Genomic DNA, 21,046 nt, shown 5'->3' with positions numbered 1-21,046 from the left:
TTTTTCGACTTTCCCCGAGATTTCCTAAAAAAAGTTTCGCTCGAAAAAAGTTCCATATAACAAATCATACATATTTTAGAAAAAAAAATATCCCTGTTTTATTTTTATGCAATACTTTTATCCACTTACAATTAATATAACCTTTATTTTTTACATTGCAACAGATAGATATAAAAACAAAGTTTACAAAAACAGTACTCTTGGTACTAATAAAAATTGCCTTCCGTTATATATTTTTTGTACAGTTCATTTATAAAGACTATGGGCAATTCTTACTCAGTACAGTTTATCCTTGAGTAACCGCACTTTGCGCGTTTCTCATGGTTCCTAAAGTTATAAGAATATCACAAGCTATTATCATATTCGTATCGCGAAAAACAATATGATAATGACAACTTTCGTAAAAAACTATGCATTAGTATATATAATACATAGATCGACGGTTTAGTAAGAGCCTTACAGTAGCAAAACTCTAATCACATATGAAAGAGAGATTAGTTTTACATGTTATGTTATATATATATATACAATGTACATATAGTAATTGTATAACCCGATGTAATATAAATTATTATAAATTATATAATACTGAAAAATGAATTGTAGTAAATTAGAAAACAACTTATGATCGAAGTTTTGACTAATTCTGACTCGACACTTTGACAATCGTCTTCCAAATTGTTTCACTTTGTCACAACTCATATTTCGACAAGATTTAAAATAATAATTTATATTTAATATTATCGGGTTACAACATAATCGAATATTAATACTGAAAACCATTCGTGTTATCAGAAAAAAAATTGAGAAAAGTCAGAGACTTTTCCGTCAAAATTTCGCGTTTAGCGAGCTAAATATTTTTTCTACGCCAATGTACATCTTTACGATTCTATCACGTACGAATCTCGTTTCGCTTTTGATCTCTTCGCCGACGAAATAAATCTCTAGGAATTCGATTAAGTGACGAATCCCCACTGACAGTCTCTTCATTGTCCGACGAGATTTTCGAGTTCAAAGCGCGTTTATTACTAGTCGGAGATCGTGCTTGAAAGCGATGGATCGGTCGCGATAAATAGAAAGAAAGCAAGCCAAACACGACATAAAACGCCTCTTCCCCCATCGTACATTATCGATGAAAGAAATTACGTGATTATGACAGAGTAAATTCTCCCCTCCCTGCGTTTTTTTTTTTTTTCATTTCGTTTCATCATTGCCCGTGACTTTCGAGAGTCATCCGTCTCCGGATGGACGCAGCTGTCGGCATTTTATAATTACTGCCGAATAATGTTTCTCGCGCCTCGGGGAACACGATCGTCAGCAATTGTCGACGAAGGTGGCAGTGGATCCACTCGCAATCTCCGCGTATTCCTGTCTGCCAGTCGAACAAAGCTTGCTGGAGAAATCTACCTCGCGTTTTCTAAACACAAGCGAGAAACGGAAGATTAAATTATACAGGAAAATCTGGTTCTGAAGAAATTGACGTGATTTTTTTTCGCGGAATGTCAAAACAATGATGGTACCAAACTGTGCGAATATGCTTTATAAATATGCGTTCTTAAAGCAAGAAATTAGCGTTTTCTTCGTATGTGGTATCGCATCTTGAAACTTATATGGATCATCATTTTTCTGACACCTTTGCACGTTCCCTCACCCTCTGCCTGGAAGGTCCATGGCATCCACGCTGACGCTGTTGACATATAGACGGTCATTGCACCAAAAGAAGCACAGAGATCTAGGTTGAAGTACGTCCATATCGTACACCCAAGAGAGTTCCACTCGCCTGACCTTGCCGATGTTGCCGATGGAACCGGTCGGATGGGCAACGACTATCCGCGTGGTCGTACCATGCTCCAGCTTCATGTAACCGCTAAAAGAGATGAACAACATCGTCAGGGTATTTTGTTGGAAGAAGAATCTGATGTGAATTATAATTGTAAGTAATAGTTTACAAGGTATTATAGCGATCTTGACATCGAACAGGAAAAATCTGTGGGAGATGATCTCAAGAGAGACCGATAACAAGTCTTGATTGTCATTAGTTACCTGGGCGTGAGATCCATGTTGCGTATCACGCCGTTGTCAGCGTGAACAGTGACTTTCATGAAGCCTTGAACCCAACTCTCCGCGGTCGGCGGTCGCGCGAGGTTGACGGTGATTCTATAATGTCTCCCTAAAAGATTACAGGTGGATATCAGAGAGTATTTTCAGATCGGAGAAACACATGCTCGCGGAGAAAGTCGCGATAGAGAAAAGCTGCATCGCGTATGACTGGTATGTAATAAAATAATGTAAGCGATTGATCGTAGCGGTATTTCCTTTTTTTTTCTCGCAAAGCAAAGGATTAACGAATATGTTTGTACACAGTAGATGAAGTAAACATTGAATCATATTAACGTTTACATATGGAAAACATTTTTAAAGCTTATTAAACGCGATATTTCTCGATAACTCAACATATTTTACGATGTCGTAATGTCAGTTTAAGAGAACTCTGTAATGGAAAGCTAATAGTCGATGATGTTTCTAAATATAATGCTTACTATATGTATACTGAAAAAAAACAGCAGCTGTTATTTTAATTTCAAGACATCGAATATAAAATGATTGCATGGTTTTACATATCATATATTCGAAGATTATGTAAGATATCTGGAAGATAGATTCTCTTACTAATTTAAAATTGATTTTTCGTTTGTGAAAATATGAAGACATTAATCATTTTTTAGTTTTAAATACGGTTGGGGAAAAAAAGATTTTTTATCATCTTCTAGGAGAGTCAACTTTTCACTTAATTTTAAGTGAAGTTTTATATAATAAAATTCATAAAACTTTATAAAATTTGAATTCAAGACTTAGATAGTTACAAAGATATGTACAGAAAATTGGGAATTGTAAAAAACCGATTCTAAAATTGGCTAAAAAATTATATTGAATAAATATTCGATGATTTGATTGAAGACATTTTATGCGAATCATCTGGATACTCGAAGATTGAATTCATTCATGGGTTCCTCAAATAGAAAAACAAGTCCTGACAGTATCGCTTTTTACTTACTACAGTACGGGTCTTCCTTGCCGGTCATAAAGAAAAACTTGGAGCCGAGCAAGGACGAGACGTCTTGTCCCATGGCCTGACGTTTGACAAGCGCCGGACTAGTGTCAGCGTGATAGCCCATCACGCCGCAGCTTAGGCTGTTGTTGCTCTTGCAAGAGAAGCACTCGCCGCGCAGGAAACTTGCGTAGCTCGAGCACTCATGCGCTACATATTGGCACTTGGAGTTGATGCTCTCGATGAAGAGCTTGAGCGCGCGCACATGATTACAAGCGACCAGGACGCGCGAGGCCTCTTCAAGTCCTTCGCGTATTAAGGTCAGCGGCAACGATGGCGTGGTTTCGCTCAAATCAGTGCAGCCCGGCTGCTCCTTGCCGTTGTTCGGATAGAAGTCCAAGTGCCCACATGGCTGGCTCATTCCATACCCTGGAAGACCTTGTTGTGTACTATATGTTAGTTTGTGAACATACAATTTGACTTTTTTTAACAAATAATTTATTTTCATAATTAGAGATAGTAGCAATTGCTGACATTAAAATTTATTAATAATTATAATTATTAATAAATTTTCTATTAATAAATTATAATTATATAATTATAATTATTAATAAATTTTCGTTATAATTTTCATTAAAATTATTTTATTCTAAATATGATTGATTTTTAAATTAAAAGATTATTCAATTTACTTTTATTTTTTAAATATATTTTTCTGAAATTTTACCGATAGATACAATTTGTTTTAATTTCAGCAAATTTTGTTTGATACATATTACAGTATTATTAAAAAAATATAATATGTGACTTTATATTTTCTATACATGTGCTGTCATCTTTCAAATGGAATTCTATTGCTCTTTGTTTTTAGTTTCTTTTTTCGCTTTATGATTAATTCAAATGAAAATTACGTTTAAGAGATAATATAATGCGTTTACCTAAGAAAAAGATACTCTTTCCATCGGTGTGAATTACGTCCACCAATCGAGCGTCTGAGGGATCCAGGCGAAGGTGGTTCGGCATCCCTTGAAAGTACGGTTCCGCGGGGTCCAAACCGGTAATGCGTCCGATATTGCCACTCAATTTTTCACCCGCATAACCAGCCGTGTGGGCACCGAGACTGTGTCCAATCAAGTGCACATCATCTGGATTCATGCCGTAGTTTGTCTGACATTCCATAAGAATAAGAATAAAGAAATTATACTTATTGTTAATTAAAATTTAGGATAGAAATCATTTTTTCTCTTTATATTATTATCACGAATTTTTGCAATTATCGTCGATTTATTAATATCATATAAAAAAAGAAAGAAAAGAAAACATCTATGTTTTTTAAATATTACTTGATATTTTCTTGATATTTAATTTAATAGTTGTTGAAATATATTGCGTTATCTAAAAAGAAATATGTAAATATTTAGTTGAAAACGCGCGTATTTCTTACTTGCAAGTGCTTAATGAGATGAGCTAATTCGAGTCCAACCAATCTCGTATTTGCCGTCGCTTGAGTGTACAAAGGTAAACTCCCACCTGCCCAATCGACCACGATAACGTTGTAATCGCCATGCACTAACAACTCGCTTCTCATCTCCTGCGGGTAATATATATTTAGAAAATATTTCAGGTATAATTTTCGCAAATTGCTTAAGAGTTATCTAGGCTGTTGGACATAACTATGTCATTAGGTCGCATAAATTTATTTGCAACATTAACGCAATGTATATATGATAAAAAATGCGTTTCTTTAGTAGTTTCATTGATGATTCATTCCATGATGTAATATTAAATCGAACATAATATAAGATTAATATTGTACGAGATATTTGATTGCAGTACGTGATGCAAGATTTCGATAAATCCAGGATAAATGAATATGTATAAACCGAGCGAAATAAAAAATACGTATATAAATAAAACTTACTTTGACCCAATTGCTGAGTGGCGTGTCTATAAAACCATGTATAATGAATTTCGTTTTTCGTTTAGAATTGAAGTTGGAATTTTCGATAGACTTATCCTTGGCTACTTTTAGTATTTGACCCTGAAAAAATCGAACCAGGTTATTGAGTTTTTCGCAATTCTCGATAGCCTATTAAAAAGAATCAGTCAATCAAGATATTCAAGAAGCTTATTTAAAACATAAGTTTGATTTTGAAATAACACGTACAAAAGTTTTTATTAATCTACTGCTACAAATAACGTGCTAATAATAACATGAATTATTCTCTATTTTTCAGATGTATATATTATTAAAGAAATATAATATTAATAAGAATTTCTTTTTTTCTACGAAATCATGAATTTTTAAAATTGTATATATTTACGAGATAATTTGTTGCCGCATCTATTAATTATATAAAGTTTTTATTGTATTAAAAGTGTTTCTTTTAATTTCACGATTCAGTGAGTTTATGCGAGAATCGAGTACAGATACGTTATGTGACAAAGGTGTGCGTGTTTTCACTCTATCGCTGATATCGTATTTGATACCTGTCTTACAGCCGGGCTTCCTTCTAGAATTTCCATTAAATTACAAATCAGAGATCTTATCTTTTACGGATATGTATACAAGAAATAATGAAGTGCGCGTGCGCTCGCGGAGCGCTATGTGTTGGCCAGCTGCATAATTTTGTTTAATTAATCCAGTTAATTAAGATACCCTCACAGAGACTGTGTACCCTATGGCTCGCTGATCACTCGCGATCGAACGGATATGATAAGAGCCAGGATATTTGTTTCTCTTTCTTTTTCAGAAAGGAAAGAATTTCTCAGTTTCTATGCACGTTTCTGTCCAATTATTCCCGCAAGAAATCGGACAGACTGCTAATGCAATATATAGATGTGAATAAGCTATTACGTGCGCGGAAATATTTACGCGTATCGAATATTTTTTCGAGAAATCCGTAGTAGTAGAATTTTAATCTATCTCCTCGCCCAGGTTTCACTTCTGTTGCATTGCAGAATCACACCCGATGCAACGTATTGACTAGCTTTCGATATTTACATCGCGCTTTTATTTCAAATATTATCCCTCCACTTACGTCCAAGGGATTTTTATTTGTATAAAGGATGAATCTGGTGTTGATGACGTCCCGCGGCAATGGGAAAACGTTAAGGGGCCGGTGAATAAGATGGTACCAGCTCCTGGTGATGTTCAGACAGCCCAGCTCTTCGTAGCAGCGCGTCTCGTTTTCGACTAGAAAAAACATACCATCCCTTCAATGACGCGTTGAATTTGTTAAGTACTCGATATTCATTCGAATCCTGCTGTCTATCTTACGATTAGTCTTATTTAGACAAGTCAGAGAAATAAACGAACATAAAAAGGTAAAGAGCGTTAAAAAAAGGAGAGAAAACAAAATATACTTGTAGCATTATCTCGTTAGAACTGTTGCACTACGACTGAATTTTCTACAATCAGTTGATAATTACAAGGCAGCCAAGGTATATTGACTTCGATCCGATCGCTGCGCGCCCACTGCCAAGGGTCCAGGATTCCGGCGGAGCAGATAACAGGAGTGAATGCGACGAGGAGCAGGACCAGTGCTCCTTTATCGTTGCCGCCGACTCCTCGTCCGTTCATACCGCTCCTCCTCATCCTACGAAGAATGGATGGGGTCATTATCACTGATATTTACTATAAAAACGACGACGTAAACTCACATACTGGCACTTCAGTCACGTGTCGTTGATTCTTTTATATTTTCTTTTCTTCTATCACGTCGGATGTAATATTTCCTTTCAAAATCAAAAAATTGTTATGAAGATAAATAGAAATTAAAACATTGAAGATTCTTGTATATGAATTGGAAATATTGCTAAATTGACGAAATCGTGGAAATAAAATAAGTATCGACGATTTGCCGAGCCTATGTTGGATAAATGTCGCGTCGCACAGAGGGTTAAACAATCACTAAATGTTTGAAGGAGAACGACCGCCGAATCTGAAAGAGTGGAGTGCGATATTGGTGGGGGCTTTCGAACTCTCGCGAAAGATGATGAAGGTTTTAATTATATCGTTTATAGGAAAAAAAAGAATTTGCAAGAAGGTCGGCCGCAATTCGCGCTATGATCACCTTGAAACGACGGTGTTCGGGAAAAAAAGAAATGGATCACTTCTTCGTCTTTAGAATGACACAGTTTCGCACGAATAGTTTTATCTTTTTAACTTTTATACTTAAAGTTGAGAAAGTATCAATTATATTTAAGTTATAATATCAATTATAGTTAAGATTAAATAATTGATATAAATATTATATTTAATTAAAGTCTTTTGAAATGATTATTAATTTGACAAAAGCTAATCGGAAACCGTTCGACGATTGATAGAAACGAAATTAATCGAATGCTGTTTGATTAATAATTAATGTTGACCGAATTTGTTTCAATCGAAATTAATTCGATTGACGATTGAAATGAGTAAATTCAATTAAATCATTCAATATGGATGATTAAACCAAACAAATTTAATCAAAGATCGTTTAACTGATAACTGATTTGTGAGTTGACCTGAAAATTCAATTGAAAAAAAAAAATATTTAATACTATTATTATTCAAATCACTTTTAAATATTATTTAATTACTATTATATAATAAAAAATAATAAGTAAATAATAATAATATTTAAAAATAATTTCAAGAAATCTTATTGAGAATAGATTAAATTTAATGATATAAAGTGATTATAGATAACACGAATTTCCCTCTCCCTATTTCTCTTTATATAATATGTTGTAATAATGCCAGGTGCAAGATAAATCGACATCGATAATATTTCTTGCCGAATGAGAGAATCTTTACCTATTCAAATCATCGTTACCATAATTGCCCGATACGTATGTACATACGCACTATTTGCACCGCGTGTGGTCAGCATGTAATGATACGTTGGTGGTCGCGACAATAGAATGAGGAACAGGAAGACAAAGCTCCGTTGAACATCTTGATTACGTAATCGGTGTTTATAAGAATCCTGACGTCGTTTTTTATTTTTCGCAGGAAAATACTGTTAATTGCATTATAATTAATGCCAACGCGTTTCACGAAGTTTTCCGTTATAAGATTCTTGATTTCGAACATCGAGAAAATATTTTCTCGCTGTTCCAGTCTCTCAGCCTTCGTTATCTTACGCAATGACGAGGAGCAGCGAGACGTTATGTCATCATGCATGAATATCGCGCCTCATCGAACCTAGATTATGTCACGCGTGTGTCGCACTTATGTGAGTTCATGAGTGCAGGGACATCTGCGGCTGCGAGTATTCTCGAATGTGATGTTATCACGCTAAAAAAGTTGTCATTGATAGTCGCGCTTTCACCTGGCCGCTTGTTCGTTCGTGACGGGAAACGTGAACATGTGATTCGTTCGAACATGTGATGCTTCGTCGAACATGTAATGCTTCAATCGATCGGTTTAAGTGCATTCTCTGATGAACGATTGGATTTTCTCGAGTAGTTTGGACATTTTTCAACCAGTGCTAATGCAGGAAAGCTAATTCTTATTCCTCAAAGCGGAAAATTGCTGCATAAAGGTGACTGATTGATGTATTTTCGCAAAATACTCTGAAACTCGTACGAATATTTTTGGCTTGACAATTCAAATTTTTTGACATGACTTTTTACACACAAAAATATATTATCTCAGACCTAGGCATTTGTGAAAAATTCGATAACCGATTAAAATGCAAGTTTAATTATTTTTTCACTCATGATAAATGATTCGAGTTTAATTATTTTCGAACAAGATCGGACGAAATGTGCCTCGAGCGGAAGAATAAGTTGAAGCTTGTTACGGGACGAATATGGGCAGTAGCCCCATGGAATGTCGCGCGTGATATCTTCTGCATTTCAGCAGCGAGCAGCTGCATACCAGCTGCATATCCAAGCTTTTCTCGTGCTCGACAGGCTGTTCAATGAGTCACATGTAATGAACGCATTCGCCGGAACGGTTCATTATCCATTTTTGCATTTGATTGCGTGGATTCCGAATCGTCGTGTATTATTTTCGAGTTTTGCGCCGAAGACAAGAGCCGTCTGATTAAGCGCTTTCTGTTTTTGTGCTCTACCACTTTCTCCTAATGAATTTCTGTAATGAATATTCTAGAGGCAAAATCTTTCAAATGTTCGCTATGCTTGCAATTATTTGCAATCTTTTATATCGAGCGATTTGATTGACGCCGATTGTTGGAATTTGTGAGAATCGCAATTAATTCTTTTGTCCGATTATTTTTCTGTTTTGTTATCATTTTCTTGGCATTTTATTCATCATTTGTTTATATTTTCAATTTAAACAAGTTTAATATATAGATAATGAATTAATTAATTTATTGATTATGTTTAATATATAGATAATGACATTTCAAATGTACAGATTATTTAAAGTAATCATTTTTGTTTAAATAAAACATTTTTGGCAAATTTATTTTCTATAAAGCTAGACTATATTAATAATAAATATTATACGTTACATTTATGCATATGTGATTTAATAAATATTTCCTATTTCGAAAACACTATTTTTGCCTATTTTTGCAACATAGAGTAAATCAAAATAACAATCGATAACCGCGATATCGATACCTTTCGATGAAGCGAGTCTGCTCTTGGTTTGAAGATTACAAGCGAGTAATGTTTTTGCATTTTTATTGCTCTCGGAAGCATCTCACGAGATGGACCGAAAAGAAACCGGTTTTTCTCTCTTTCCGTCGGTTGGACCCCGCATTTCACCCGGGTTGTGCGTTGTATACTTCGGGAATTAAATAATTATTATTTCGAAAGCGAGAGTAATCGCGCGGTGTAACCGCGGCGCCAAGTCTGCGTCGAGGAAAGGGACGCGCAACATCGGCCTCCGTATAATTGTGGCCCAGATTCGGCGTCCTTCCCTACGGCAATGCTGTACCACTTCCTGTATATCCCTCTCGCGCTCTCTCTTTCTCGCTTCGCCTCTTTCTCTGCCATTTGTCCGCAACGCGAAGCATTCAGGAACGTAACCCGTCTTTTTACTTATCTCCAAGCTGGATCTTGGGTCGATTCCCGTAAACAAGTTATATCTTACGTTAAATTGCGTCTTCCTTGAAGAGATCTTAAAATGCCTGAATGCTAATTCACACGAAAACAATTAGCATGATTTAATAAAACGAGCGTAAGTCGAGCATGCGATTTTTTTATACGCAACTCTTGCGAAAATTATCATCTCTGTTTCATCTTTTTTTCTTTTAAATCGGCGCCATTGTTGTGTAGTTTGCTCTCTTATGCGAGCAGACACGAGTCGTTACACCGCGCTTTGTTGTGACTAATTCTACAGGAAATATGTACCGTACGTCTCGCGGAAACAGTATTTTTTCAATGCTCTTTGTCTCGCGGAAACAGTATTTTTTCAATGCTCTTTGTTACCAAGCATCTTTTTCTGTGGCATGCACCAGCATTAACTCTGTACAAATTCATTAATTTTAATCCGTCCAATCTGTTGTTTGAGAAAGCACGATATGCGAAATCTCTGAAAAGGTCTATCACGTTGAAATATTTTATTGAAATTCCAATTAAAAGAAATGCATCATTTCGTATCACATATTTGAAAGCAATTTTTCCAAAAGCATAAAGAGAGAATATATTTTTTGTATAGTGATTTTAATATCCTCATACAATGAAATTATTAATACATAATTTAATTGTTTATTTCAAATCTCTAAGAAAGAAATATATATAAAATATTTATTTTTCTGACTCTCGCAAAATCAATTAGACATCTCAAATAAAATTTTAATCAATAAATAAATTATTTTATTTCAGATTAATCATCATTTGTGATCTAATGGAAAAAATATTTTATACGTGTATAAACCCTTTTAATTTTCATTTCAAATAATACAACGTTTCATCTTGATATACGTTCATTATTAACTGATTAACTTTTTCATAATTTAGCATCTTGCATAATTTAAATGAATTTAAATGAGTCTATTTTAAATTTCAAAAAATGTCGAGAGATTGAATATCATAAGAGAAAAGTACACAGTGAGACACGCTACTTAATAAACAGTTACTTTTAGCTCAATCAACATTGATTACTCATCGAATAAATATTCTAATGAAGAAAGATAACTATGCCGCAACTCGTTTACGTTTCCAGAAGCCCTAATGAATAATTCATAGGACAACAACTCTTTTTGAATTCCGGTCAACTAGATATCGCGATGACGGCGATTCGCCGAAGGTCGTTTCTGATATCCGGACGAAAGTATCGCCGGAGGAAATCGCGAGATACTACAAGCAACATCGGCGTCATCGTCATGACCTAATACAATCCCCGAGATGCGAGAAAGACAGGAGAAATTCTTCTTCCGATCTTTTGCTTACGCGCGACGTAATCGTACCTTTCTCTCTCGCACGACTTCGGTCACTCTTGTTTTCATGCGTTGCGCAACACACGCCACAAATTTACGCGAGGCCCGCCATAAATTTCACCGTCTTTCTCGGCTCGGGTCTGAGCGCCAGCAGCATCGTTGCGACGACAATTCAAAGGACAATTTCCATCCGTGTCGCGCCGTCATGTCCGATGTAATCCGAGATATCGCGTAATTCGACGAACGAAATACTCGTTGCCCGTTAGCGATTAATGATACGAGGATCTTCCTTCGTAAGAGAAGCTCGCAATTACATATACGCGGTATATAATAAAAATTTCATGTAACTTTAAAAACGGCTCTCTCTCTCTCCCCCCCGAATGAAATCGCGGAAGTCAGTTTAGGCAACGCTACACACATGAAACGTTACGTATTTCGACAGTTGCAATTGTTAATCATAATAAATATAATAATATATAAAAATATAAATGCATAACAATATAAAATATATAAACAATATAAAATATAAAAAATAAAAATATAATAATTATCTTTATTTATTTTCTAAAAGAAGAATAATGAATCATTCTTGTAGTTGTATGAATTTTTTTATTATATAGCGTAATTATGAGAGTCACGCATAATCACGTCCTTGTGTGCGTGTGTTTGTTTGATGCATACGCGGTCGAAAACCGCAACTTTGCGTGCATATGCGACCGCTGCTGTAAAAGAGAAGACGCTCATTCGCGTCCGGTGGAAATTGAGTTTTACGCGCGCATGAATTTCACTACGGACGTATATCTTTCGGCGATGATGCCGCAATCACCATCCGCATCTCGTTCGTCCTTAACGATAAATCAAAAAGACTTTGCGACGTATCAAGGAGATGTTTTTATGACTTAAAACGCGCCGACACGCGTACACGGAAGTATAACTTAAAAAATCTTGTCACACGCGCGCACGTGCTAAGATAAGAATAACGGTGATTGTCGATTAACTGATTAGTATTTTAATGTTTATAAAAAGAATCCATTCTTTAATCTTTTATACGAAATGATTTACTAACTCTATCTTCCTCTTCATTTCAATATATATATATTATTTTAAACAATAGGCAAAAATTAAAATTTGAAAATGACTTCGAGGTACAGTGGCAATAATTTCGTTATGGATGAAACCACGAAAGTAAACAATTTTTTCCTATTATTTAAAATAACAAAAATATTAGATAGACAAGTTAGTGGATCATCTTGTACATATCAAAAGAATGGAAAGATTCAATAAAACTTGAAAAAATAAATCTCTTCAAAGTAAACTGTTTTCTTATATATTAAAAGAAATCTGATGGATACTTGTTTTGCATAATGTTGAGTAATATTTTTTCGAAAGTGCATCATCCTGTCGCAAATAAAATGAAAATACTATCATATGGATAAATTAAAGCTAAATTTTAGCATAAAGTTCTCCTACATAAAAATACACGTCACACAATTTTCATAGAATTATTTTTAAAATTTTCTACAAAACACATTGCATCCAGTTTTATTATTCGTCATTGTTGAAACGTCTGACCATAGTTGTCATTGTTTATGAGGTGTCAACTTTCACAGTGTTATTAAAAAAAATGTTGAAATCTTTTAGATGTTGAAATATGCTTCTAAATTATTTCTATTCAGTTCGTAGTTTACTATTATTTTGGTGAAACTAATTGTGTCATTTTTTCGTAACGACTTATACTTAATTGCCATAGCTTATGGTTATTAATTAAATGCTTCTTCTCGTGTCGGACTGAAAAGCCTGCAAATAGCATATGAAAAGAGGATAAATACCTCCACAGTATTTAGCCTCTTTTACTTATTCGAAAGCCGCGAAAGCGTTTTGTTATCATATAATATATGATATAAAAGTAAGATGATGCGAAAATCTCTGATGCTCGTCGCGAATTCGTTTAATCCGGAATATAAAAATTTTTTTCTTTCATCACGCACAACGAAATGCATATAGTTTATTATCGTAGACAAAAAAAAAGACACAAAGATATCTTGTCTAGATATTAAATTCGATTTATTCAGATAACATATGTGTTTGAGGTAATTTTCGTTCAAAACATACACCTGTGTATAATTACTTCATGGAGAGTTATTAATTATCTCCTTTTACTTGCGATATCTAAAGAAGGCGGAAACTGCTGGTAAAGCTTTTAATAAAATATACTAGGATTAAGTATATTAGAAAATAAATCGATAATATATTTTATTATTTTTTATCAACGAAATCGCGATTTTATTCAATCAAAAATAAAGTTTTTACTTGTATAATTTAATGTTACATTTAAATAATTAATATTTACTTATATATATATATATATATATATATATATATATATATATATTGTATATATTTATACAGAATATTTAAATAAGCAAAAACGCTTATCTGTATTTATTATAAATAACTTTTTCCTGAAAAATCCTTCCAAAAATCATCGTTTCCTTTTCCCCTCTCTTTCCCTTTCCTGTCATTATTTTCTCTCGTCTTTCACGTGTGTGCGTGCACGCTCACCGCCACGATTGATAGCTTTCCACACAACGATCGGCCTTTACACTGACCTACATACTTGGCATAACAGTACTCGACGGAATCACACTTGCGTCCACGCGTACCCTCGTCGGAACGGACTGCAATCGCGTGTATTCACGCGATTATATGCATCATGTCGGTCCCTGCCCAATGAGTGTTTACGCGACTTGGCTTGGCGTCGCTTCGCGAAGATAATTCGCAACGGATGGCACTTTGCGGTGAAGTTCCGTTGCACAAACACTGAAATAAAATAACGTTCGAGGTAGCAACATTATAGCGGTAACGGTATGTTGCGAGAAAACCTCTCTCACGGAGAAATTCCGCCCGACGTAACGCCGTGTTTAACACATCGAGATACACACCGCACCTTGCAACGTTATACCATGCGCGTGGAGATTTTGCGACGAGTAAAATCGTTTCTAAATTATTGAATAATAGATAATATATAATGATGAGAAAGAACCACACCACACGCATTCCCATGCATCATTTGAATAATATTACATAATAAAGGAGCCCCTTGACGTTCTTTAGATATAAGTATATTCAATGTGAAGATATTTATATTTTCGATGTTGTTTTTAATGACATATCTGAAGAAAAGTTTCAAGCTATCTAATTAAATCGCGAGAGATTAAAGTTGTTTGGATCCTGTCAAGTTTCCGACAATATTAAGTCGAATCGTGCAAGTTTCATGCTAAGAATTTGTTCCCGTTATATCGCTCTAATTAGATAATCGTCGTGTTTCCTAGTTACAAGCACGAGAAAAGTTGACATTTTGCTTCGCGCGATTTATTTGGATCAAAGTCTGCGGAAAAAAGGTTTCTTCTCTTACAATCTAGTACATTTAAAAGTTCATTTTTCTTCGCAAAAGATAATTGAAAAAAATCAATGCGAAGAAAAATATAAATTTAATCATTTATTTTTTGAAATTTAGATAAATCTATGAAATTTTAATTTTATAAAAATCCATACTTTTATATAAGTTCGACAATCTACTTACTTAAAAAAGTTAAATTACAAAGATAAAATATATAATATATACTGATTTAATGAATTTTCAAGGCACATTCTTATAAATGTGAATTAAAATTAGAAATAAATCTTTCGCTTTTGACATGAAATTTTCTCCAGTATAATTGCAATTATAAGCACATCGTAGTTTATTCGTCGTAAACCATTTTTCCCATCATACTAATTACTTTCTAATTCAAGAGGTCATCGCGATTTTCTCCTCACGTCTCTCAATTCCATCGATAAATCATCGCGCTGCGATCGTTCCATCACAATTTCACCTGTGATACATGGCGGAAATTCAATGTCGTGACATTCGTGTATGGCACTTGGACGATAGAATTGTCGGAATTGAGCAATCGCTTTATTTTCCTAGTTTGCGGTTTCAACATCTGCGGTTAGCAGAAGCATATGACTTCTATAAAACGCCCAGTATAATAGCTAATTCCTTCAACCCCTTCAGTTTAAGGTATTTTTCTCGATAATTAGTGATATGAGGTGCTCGATAATTAGTGATATGAGATGCGGCAAAGCCGCCATTTTATTAACTGCATAACATTCTATCATATATTATTATCAGCAATGGACATATTTCAAGCATAAGAATTAAAAATAACTATTAAATAATGCGTTTATAAATAAGATGCTTTTTATAATATTAATATTTTGATCTTATCTCTCCTCCTCCCAATATTTTTATTTAATCAATAAAAATTCTGAAGAAACATAAAATTTTTAAATTCATATTAATTATTACAATTATCATTTGTTATATTATATTTCAAATATTATTTATTTTAAATAGAGCAAAATGACAAAATCGATACGTGAAATTAATGTCTATTTTCTAATCCTGTTCTAAGAAACTATTTCATATGATTTAATAAGACACGAACAAAAACTATATGTGAAAAAAGAAATATAAGTTATTAATTATATAATGTATAAGTTATAAATTCGTGAAAATATTCAAATATTTTACTGTTCATATATAATGAAAGATATTTAACATAAAAGTAAATTATTTATTTAACTTAATCTATTTATAATTTAATAAAAGTAGAAAATTAATGTAAAAATTTTTATTTTTTACTTCAAATACTACTTTGCTTACCTCTGACTTCTACTACTCGTCCGAGTATTACGCTTAAGACGATAACAGGATAATCTATGCGGAAGTGCGGCAAATTATCTTATTACTCCGTTAGTTTGCAATTAGCACGAAATTGAAATCGTTTATCGCATTAACGATAGAAAAGACGGGATTACTTATCCAATTCTTGAATAAAAGTATGATGATGTATCGTCTTACTGACGCGATATGCGCCTCTAATTGCGACAGGCGCGCGCAACAATTTCGCTCTAAGAGATCCGTGGCCGGATGCGGAAGCGAAAGATGCGCCTGTCTACAACGGGGGAATGCAGATGCACCGATGCACAGGCGATGCGATCGCGAAAGTTGCAGCGTCGACCCACCGTCGAGTTTCTACGTAATGATTCGCGCGCGCCATGTGCTCGTTTTGTGCGCGTGATTTTTTCCTCGCTCGTTTCTCCATCTCACATATGTATACGACAATGATTGAGATGCGTCGCCTCCCCCTCGACAGGGACGATTATTTTGATTTTGCATTTCAATGTCGCGAGATTCAACGCAAACGGGAAAGAGTGAGACAAAATAATACGTGTGGACAGAGAAAAGACACGTAGGTCTTCGTGAGAAGCAAATAACCGGTTGTTAAGATGATTAGGCGAGGAACCAGTGTGATGAGAGAACAAGGAAGGTAACGTGAAATCGGCCTGGAAGAACAAGGAAGGTAGCGTGAAAGGAGACAGCGAGAGGAAATGCATTTCACACTCTGATTCCTACAGTCCGCGTGTACACACACACAACACACACACACACATTTCAATTTATATTAATTTACTTCATAAGACTTTTCAAATTTAAAAGAGTATATATACGTATATTTTTGATGAAATCTACTCTACGATTTTTGTCTGAAAAGTTTCCGCAACTTCTCCCCGAAAGAGATTCGAAAATTTCGATTCGGAAAATTTCCTTTCACGAAGAGAACGTTCGATCGGATTGTCCGCGTGCCAGTTCCTTTTCCGGTTGAACTTTTCCGTTACAAGTGATAATTTTTAACATCACACACCATATACACGTATACGTGCGTTTCCCAAGTGCCAAGTCGTTAATATGCCGTATACCGGTATCACCGTTTTCATGATTTTCGAGCTGTAAATACTTTTGCGCGATTTCACGAAAGGATCACGTTTTCTTGCGGAAGTACGATCGCGAAAAAATACTGCGTATGCACGCATATGTATGTACGCATTTTCGTTTGTTGCGTAAGGATGTATGTTTCGCTTCGCTAACGCCCTTTGTGATGACGCGACGACGAGATAACGTACTTCGACTTGCAGGAAGATCCGTCGTTTACAACATTTACGGCTACACTGTGTTATGCAACGACAAAGTGCGTATGATGCATTTGTTTTTTTATTTACAGCATCACTCGCACAATCTCTCTTGATGAGATTCCACGTAACAAAAAGTGTGAATTTTGAAATTTTATGCGCGTCTTTATATAAAAAAGAAAATTATTATTAAAGTAGAGGCGAATTAATCTCTTATTCTGAATTTGCGCCAAGTATTGCGGCATTCAATTTCGAGTGATATGATGAAATTAAATACCCATTCATAGTCATAATAAATTTAAATTAAATTTAAAAGCAGAAAAGATGGAGAAATAAGGAATTGTAATAATGATAATAATTGTAATAATGATGATAATGATAATAATTTAAATAATAATTTTGTCGTTGCTTCTTTTTAAACCATTTAAAATAAAATTATCCTAATATATGAAAAAAAATAATAAACAAATACTTTATTATACATTTTTTTTAAAGTTTACTTTAAACTTATTTTATGTTTCGCAATAAAATTCAAAATAAAAATCCATTCATAATTTTATATATCACATATTTTAATATATATGTATATCTTGATACAATTTGATAATATACGTGCATTTTAATTTTTTCTATATCATATGATATAAAACTATAAATAAATTATTGTCGTGAATTACAGATCTCTTATTTAAAATGGATTAAATTATCTTAAATTCTTAAATTCTTAATATTTGACGTCTAATAAAAAATATGGTTTTTAATTCCTCTTTGTCCTCTCAGCAAATATAAAAGTATTGACGTATTTCAATCAAATGCGTGAATATTGTGAATTGCAAATAGCAATCAAACAATTGACTAAATTATAGTCTTTTATGCGACAAGACAGCAAGGTCAACTCCATAAAGGATATTTCTATCTAACGAGGAAATAACGCTCGCAAAATGAGAGGCCGCGATTATTTTCCCAGATAACGGTGAAGATAATCTCCCTAAATGATCGGGAGTCTCGTGCAACACTCTCTTCAGCGAATGCACCGAAGCGTGCATCTCGCGTCTGCATTCTTCGCCATCGACTTCCTTCTTCGTGCCGTTCCTCGCTATTTTTTTCGACAAACTTCCTTCTCTTTTCTGAAAATACTATTCTGCGTTGCGAATCGAAAGTGCATGCAACGTCGAAATCATAAATGTGAATTACAACGTGATAAAAATGCACCTGGCTTCTTCTGAAAGAATTTTTAAACAACGTCGTGGATGTTTTCGTTTAAACAATATTTAATATCGTTAAAATATCGTTAAAATATACGAGATTTTTTTTCAGATTCTCTCTTTCTAGAACTTTCATCGCGGAGCTAACGATGAAAGCGACGAGAGTGGATCAATCTCGGCGAGCGTGCTCTTCCAAACGCGGAGGTGCAGCGAAACGTTTAACGATAATTAACGTTCAACGATAATTAAATGATACATCGCACAGGCCGCAATTATTACTCAAGCGCAGAAAAAAAGCGATAAAGACAGCATGTTTTTGCGATTAAAGACAGCTAATTGATCGATATACGTAGATTCGGCGATCAGGAATCGGAAATTTTCGACTGGTAATCGCCATCGTTAATTTATAACTCGAACTCGGGTAGATCGGCTCGGTAAAGCGATGGCAAACCCACATAGCGCACGCCTACATAGGCTACATGGCTTGTCTCCGGAGAAAGTTGGCGCGTCTATAACTCGTCTGTCTATATAGCCGCCTGTTTTCTTTTCCCCCATCTCGCGCATATTTCCGAAATCCGCGAATGTCTCGACAAGAATGCTCGGTCCTCGCAATTTGCAATTTTTATTTCGTAAAATTGCTACCTCGAGATACTTTTCAGGATCAATTCTAGTAAGAAGATATAATAATATTAATTGAAGATATAATAATATGAATCTCGAAATTAAAAAATGAGTTGTCAAATCCTTGTCTAGAAAACAAAGATTGTTTTAGTTTTATTTTGTATATAAAAATACGAATAAAAAAAAAATAGGTGTCGAAAGAAGGGAAATTTTGGGCATCGAGGGCACGCAATCGATGATTGCAACGTCACTTGAAAAGCGAATCAATTGAACGTGATGTCGCGATTTTGAGCACGTGGCTTGAATCAGGAATTGTGTTGCGAGTGGCTCGAGTCGCACAAACAGCATTTTCTAACGCGACATGAACGATTAAATGTCAAAAAAAAAGAAACAACAAATGTGACAAATGTTGCGTCGCGCTACGAGGAATTTCAATTTTTCTTTCGCAAATAAGTCAGACTTTTTAATTCGCTCGCATCTCGCGTTGAATCACTCGTGTAATTTCGCAGCTATTATTTTATCAAGGTCGTGAGAGCAGTGACATAGTCTGCTTTCGCGGCGGCTGGATGCGCACATCCAGCGGAATAAACATTCCTGTAGATTTCTAGATTACGTCAGGCAGAATATAATTTATTTTGAATAGTTTATTCTGAATATAATTTCAAAGGAATCTAATTGTTCTTTTTGAATTTAAAATTTTTTTGTCGCATGAATAAACGCAGAGACCGTGACACTGAAGCTTGCAATCTTTTTCTTTTTTTTTCCTTCTTGTCAATGTATCGTAGCTGTTAAAAAACAATTTGAGTCATCTATTTTGTGCACTGTTTAATCCTACACGAAGGTCAAGTTTTGTTTTCATTGTATGCGTTTAGTGTATTCAATTCTATGCTCACGCGATGCATCGGATGACACATTCGCGCGACCAACTCACATTTTCGAAGCCGCTCTCTCATGTCACGTGGCCGTCCTGCCGTCTATCGATCCATCGCAGAAATTCCCACGCAGTCCTTGATTCGTCGCGTATATCACGTGATTCCCTCGGGGTGCGCAAGATTCACGTACACCCTCCAGCGGACCACCCTTTCGTCTGTCTCTGCGGAGGACCTATCCTGCGGAGGATCCGTTCTGCGGAGGACCCGTCCTGCGGAGGATCCGTTCTGCAGAAAACGTTCGAAGCGTCGTAGCCGTTTTCGAAAACTGCACTCTCGAGACAGAGAGAGACAAGGAGAGAGCCGAACCAAGAGAGGGAACGAAATGTGTCGCGGTGAGAGGCCGGCGCTCGACTGCTTCGAGTGCACGTAGCGGATTCCACTTGCTCCGGAATACCTGCCCACCACTGTCGTTTTGAGTTGTCGGCTAGGAGTTATCTGGTGGGTTGATTCGGGGATACTCATGCAGGGATCGACTCTCGATCTAAGCCAATGATTGCCTCTATGCAGATATCTCAAGATTTCCGATAGTTTGGAATCTCGTTAGAGAACTTTGAGGGATTATCGAGAGATCTCAATCAGAAATAAAATCTGATGTAGATGACGAAGTAACGGAAACGTGAAATGAACGCGGAACTGGGCGTCGTAATAGTGACTTTGAATATATATGTTCCGATATATTTTTTTTCATACATAACATATATTTTTCCGGCTATTAATTCCATTTTTTATTTTTCTGAACGCACGCCCTTTCTCGTATTTCAAGTTTTCGACAAGCGTTTAAATACGTATATGAAATGATCAATGAAAGGTAAATAGTTTCTCCCGTTCTGATAGCTTATTTAGAGAAAATCGATACTTATTTTGATTAACTGGATATTCAGA

General features: G+C 35.1%; 1 protein-coding gene across 5 annotated transcripts; it reads right to left on the bottom strand.

Annotated features, from left to right (window-relative positions):
• Positions 1-151: 151 nt before the first annotated feature.
• Positions 152-20,875, bottom strand: LOC105256657 (pancreatic triacylglycerol lipase). Of its 5 annotated transcripts, none has more exons than XM_011266795.3 (11): positions 20,164-20,875; positions 6,713-6,787; positions 6,482-6,648; positions 6,091-6,245; positions 4,971-5,090; positions 4,494-4,640; positions 3,988-4,216; positions 3,056-3,487; positions 2,044-2,170; positions 1,652-1,867; positions 152-1,417 (listed from the first exon to the last, which is right to left on the bottom strand). In XM_011266795.3, coding segments are annotated over exons 2-11 (1,698 nt in total). In that variant the 5' UTR covers positions 6,715-6,787; positions 20,164-20,875; the 3' UTR covers positions 152-1,314. The 5 variants fall into 5 exon arrangements, with proteins under 5 accessions (XP_011265097.1, XP_011265103.1, XP_025269422.1 ...); XM_011266801.3 differs by having other exon boundaries at positions 6,717-6,787; XM_025413637.1 differs by having other exon boundaries at positions 6,482-6,787.
• Between the last annotated feature and the right edge of the window lie 171 nt (positions 20,876-21,046).

This window comes from Camponotus floridanus, unplaced genomic scaffold (assembly GCF_003227725.1).
Source record: "Camponotus floridanus strain SB8 unplaced genomic scaffold, Cflo_v7.5 scaffold7, whole genome shotgun sequence".
Classification (NCBI taxonomy): domain Eukaryota; kingdom Metazoa; phylum Arthropoda; class Insecta; order Hymenoptera; family Formicidae; genus Camponotus; species Camponotus floridanus.
Note: the sequence above shows the minus strand (reverse complement) of the source record. Positions and strands in the feature narration are given on the sequence as shown.

What these genes read in the sequence shown, in the direction of transcription:
- LOC105256657 (XM_025413637.1), bottom strand. Translation starts at nt 6,671, where the DNA reads ATGACCCCATCCATTCTTCGTAGGATGAGGAGGAGCGGTATGAACGGA. An exon ending in CAAATAAAAATCCCTTGGAC is followed by an intron (nt 5,091 to 6,090) that starts GTAAGTGGAGGG and finishes CGATTTTTTCAG; the next exon opens with GGTCAAATACTAAAAGTAGC. An exon ending in AACATGGATCTCACGCCCAG is followed by an intron (nt 1,868 to 2,043) that starts GTAACTAATGAC and finishes CATCTCTTTTAG; the next exon opens with CGGTTACATGAAGCTGGAGC.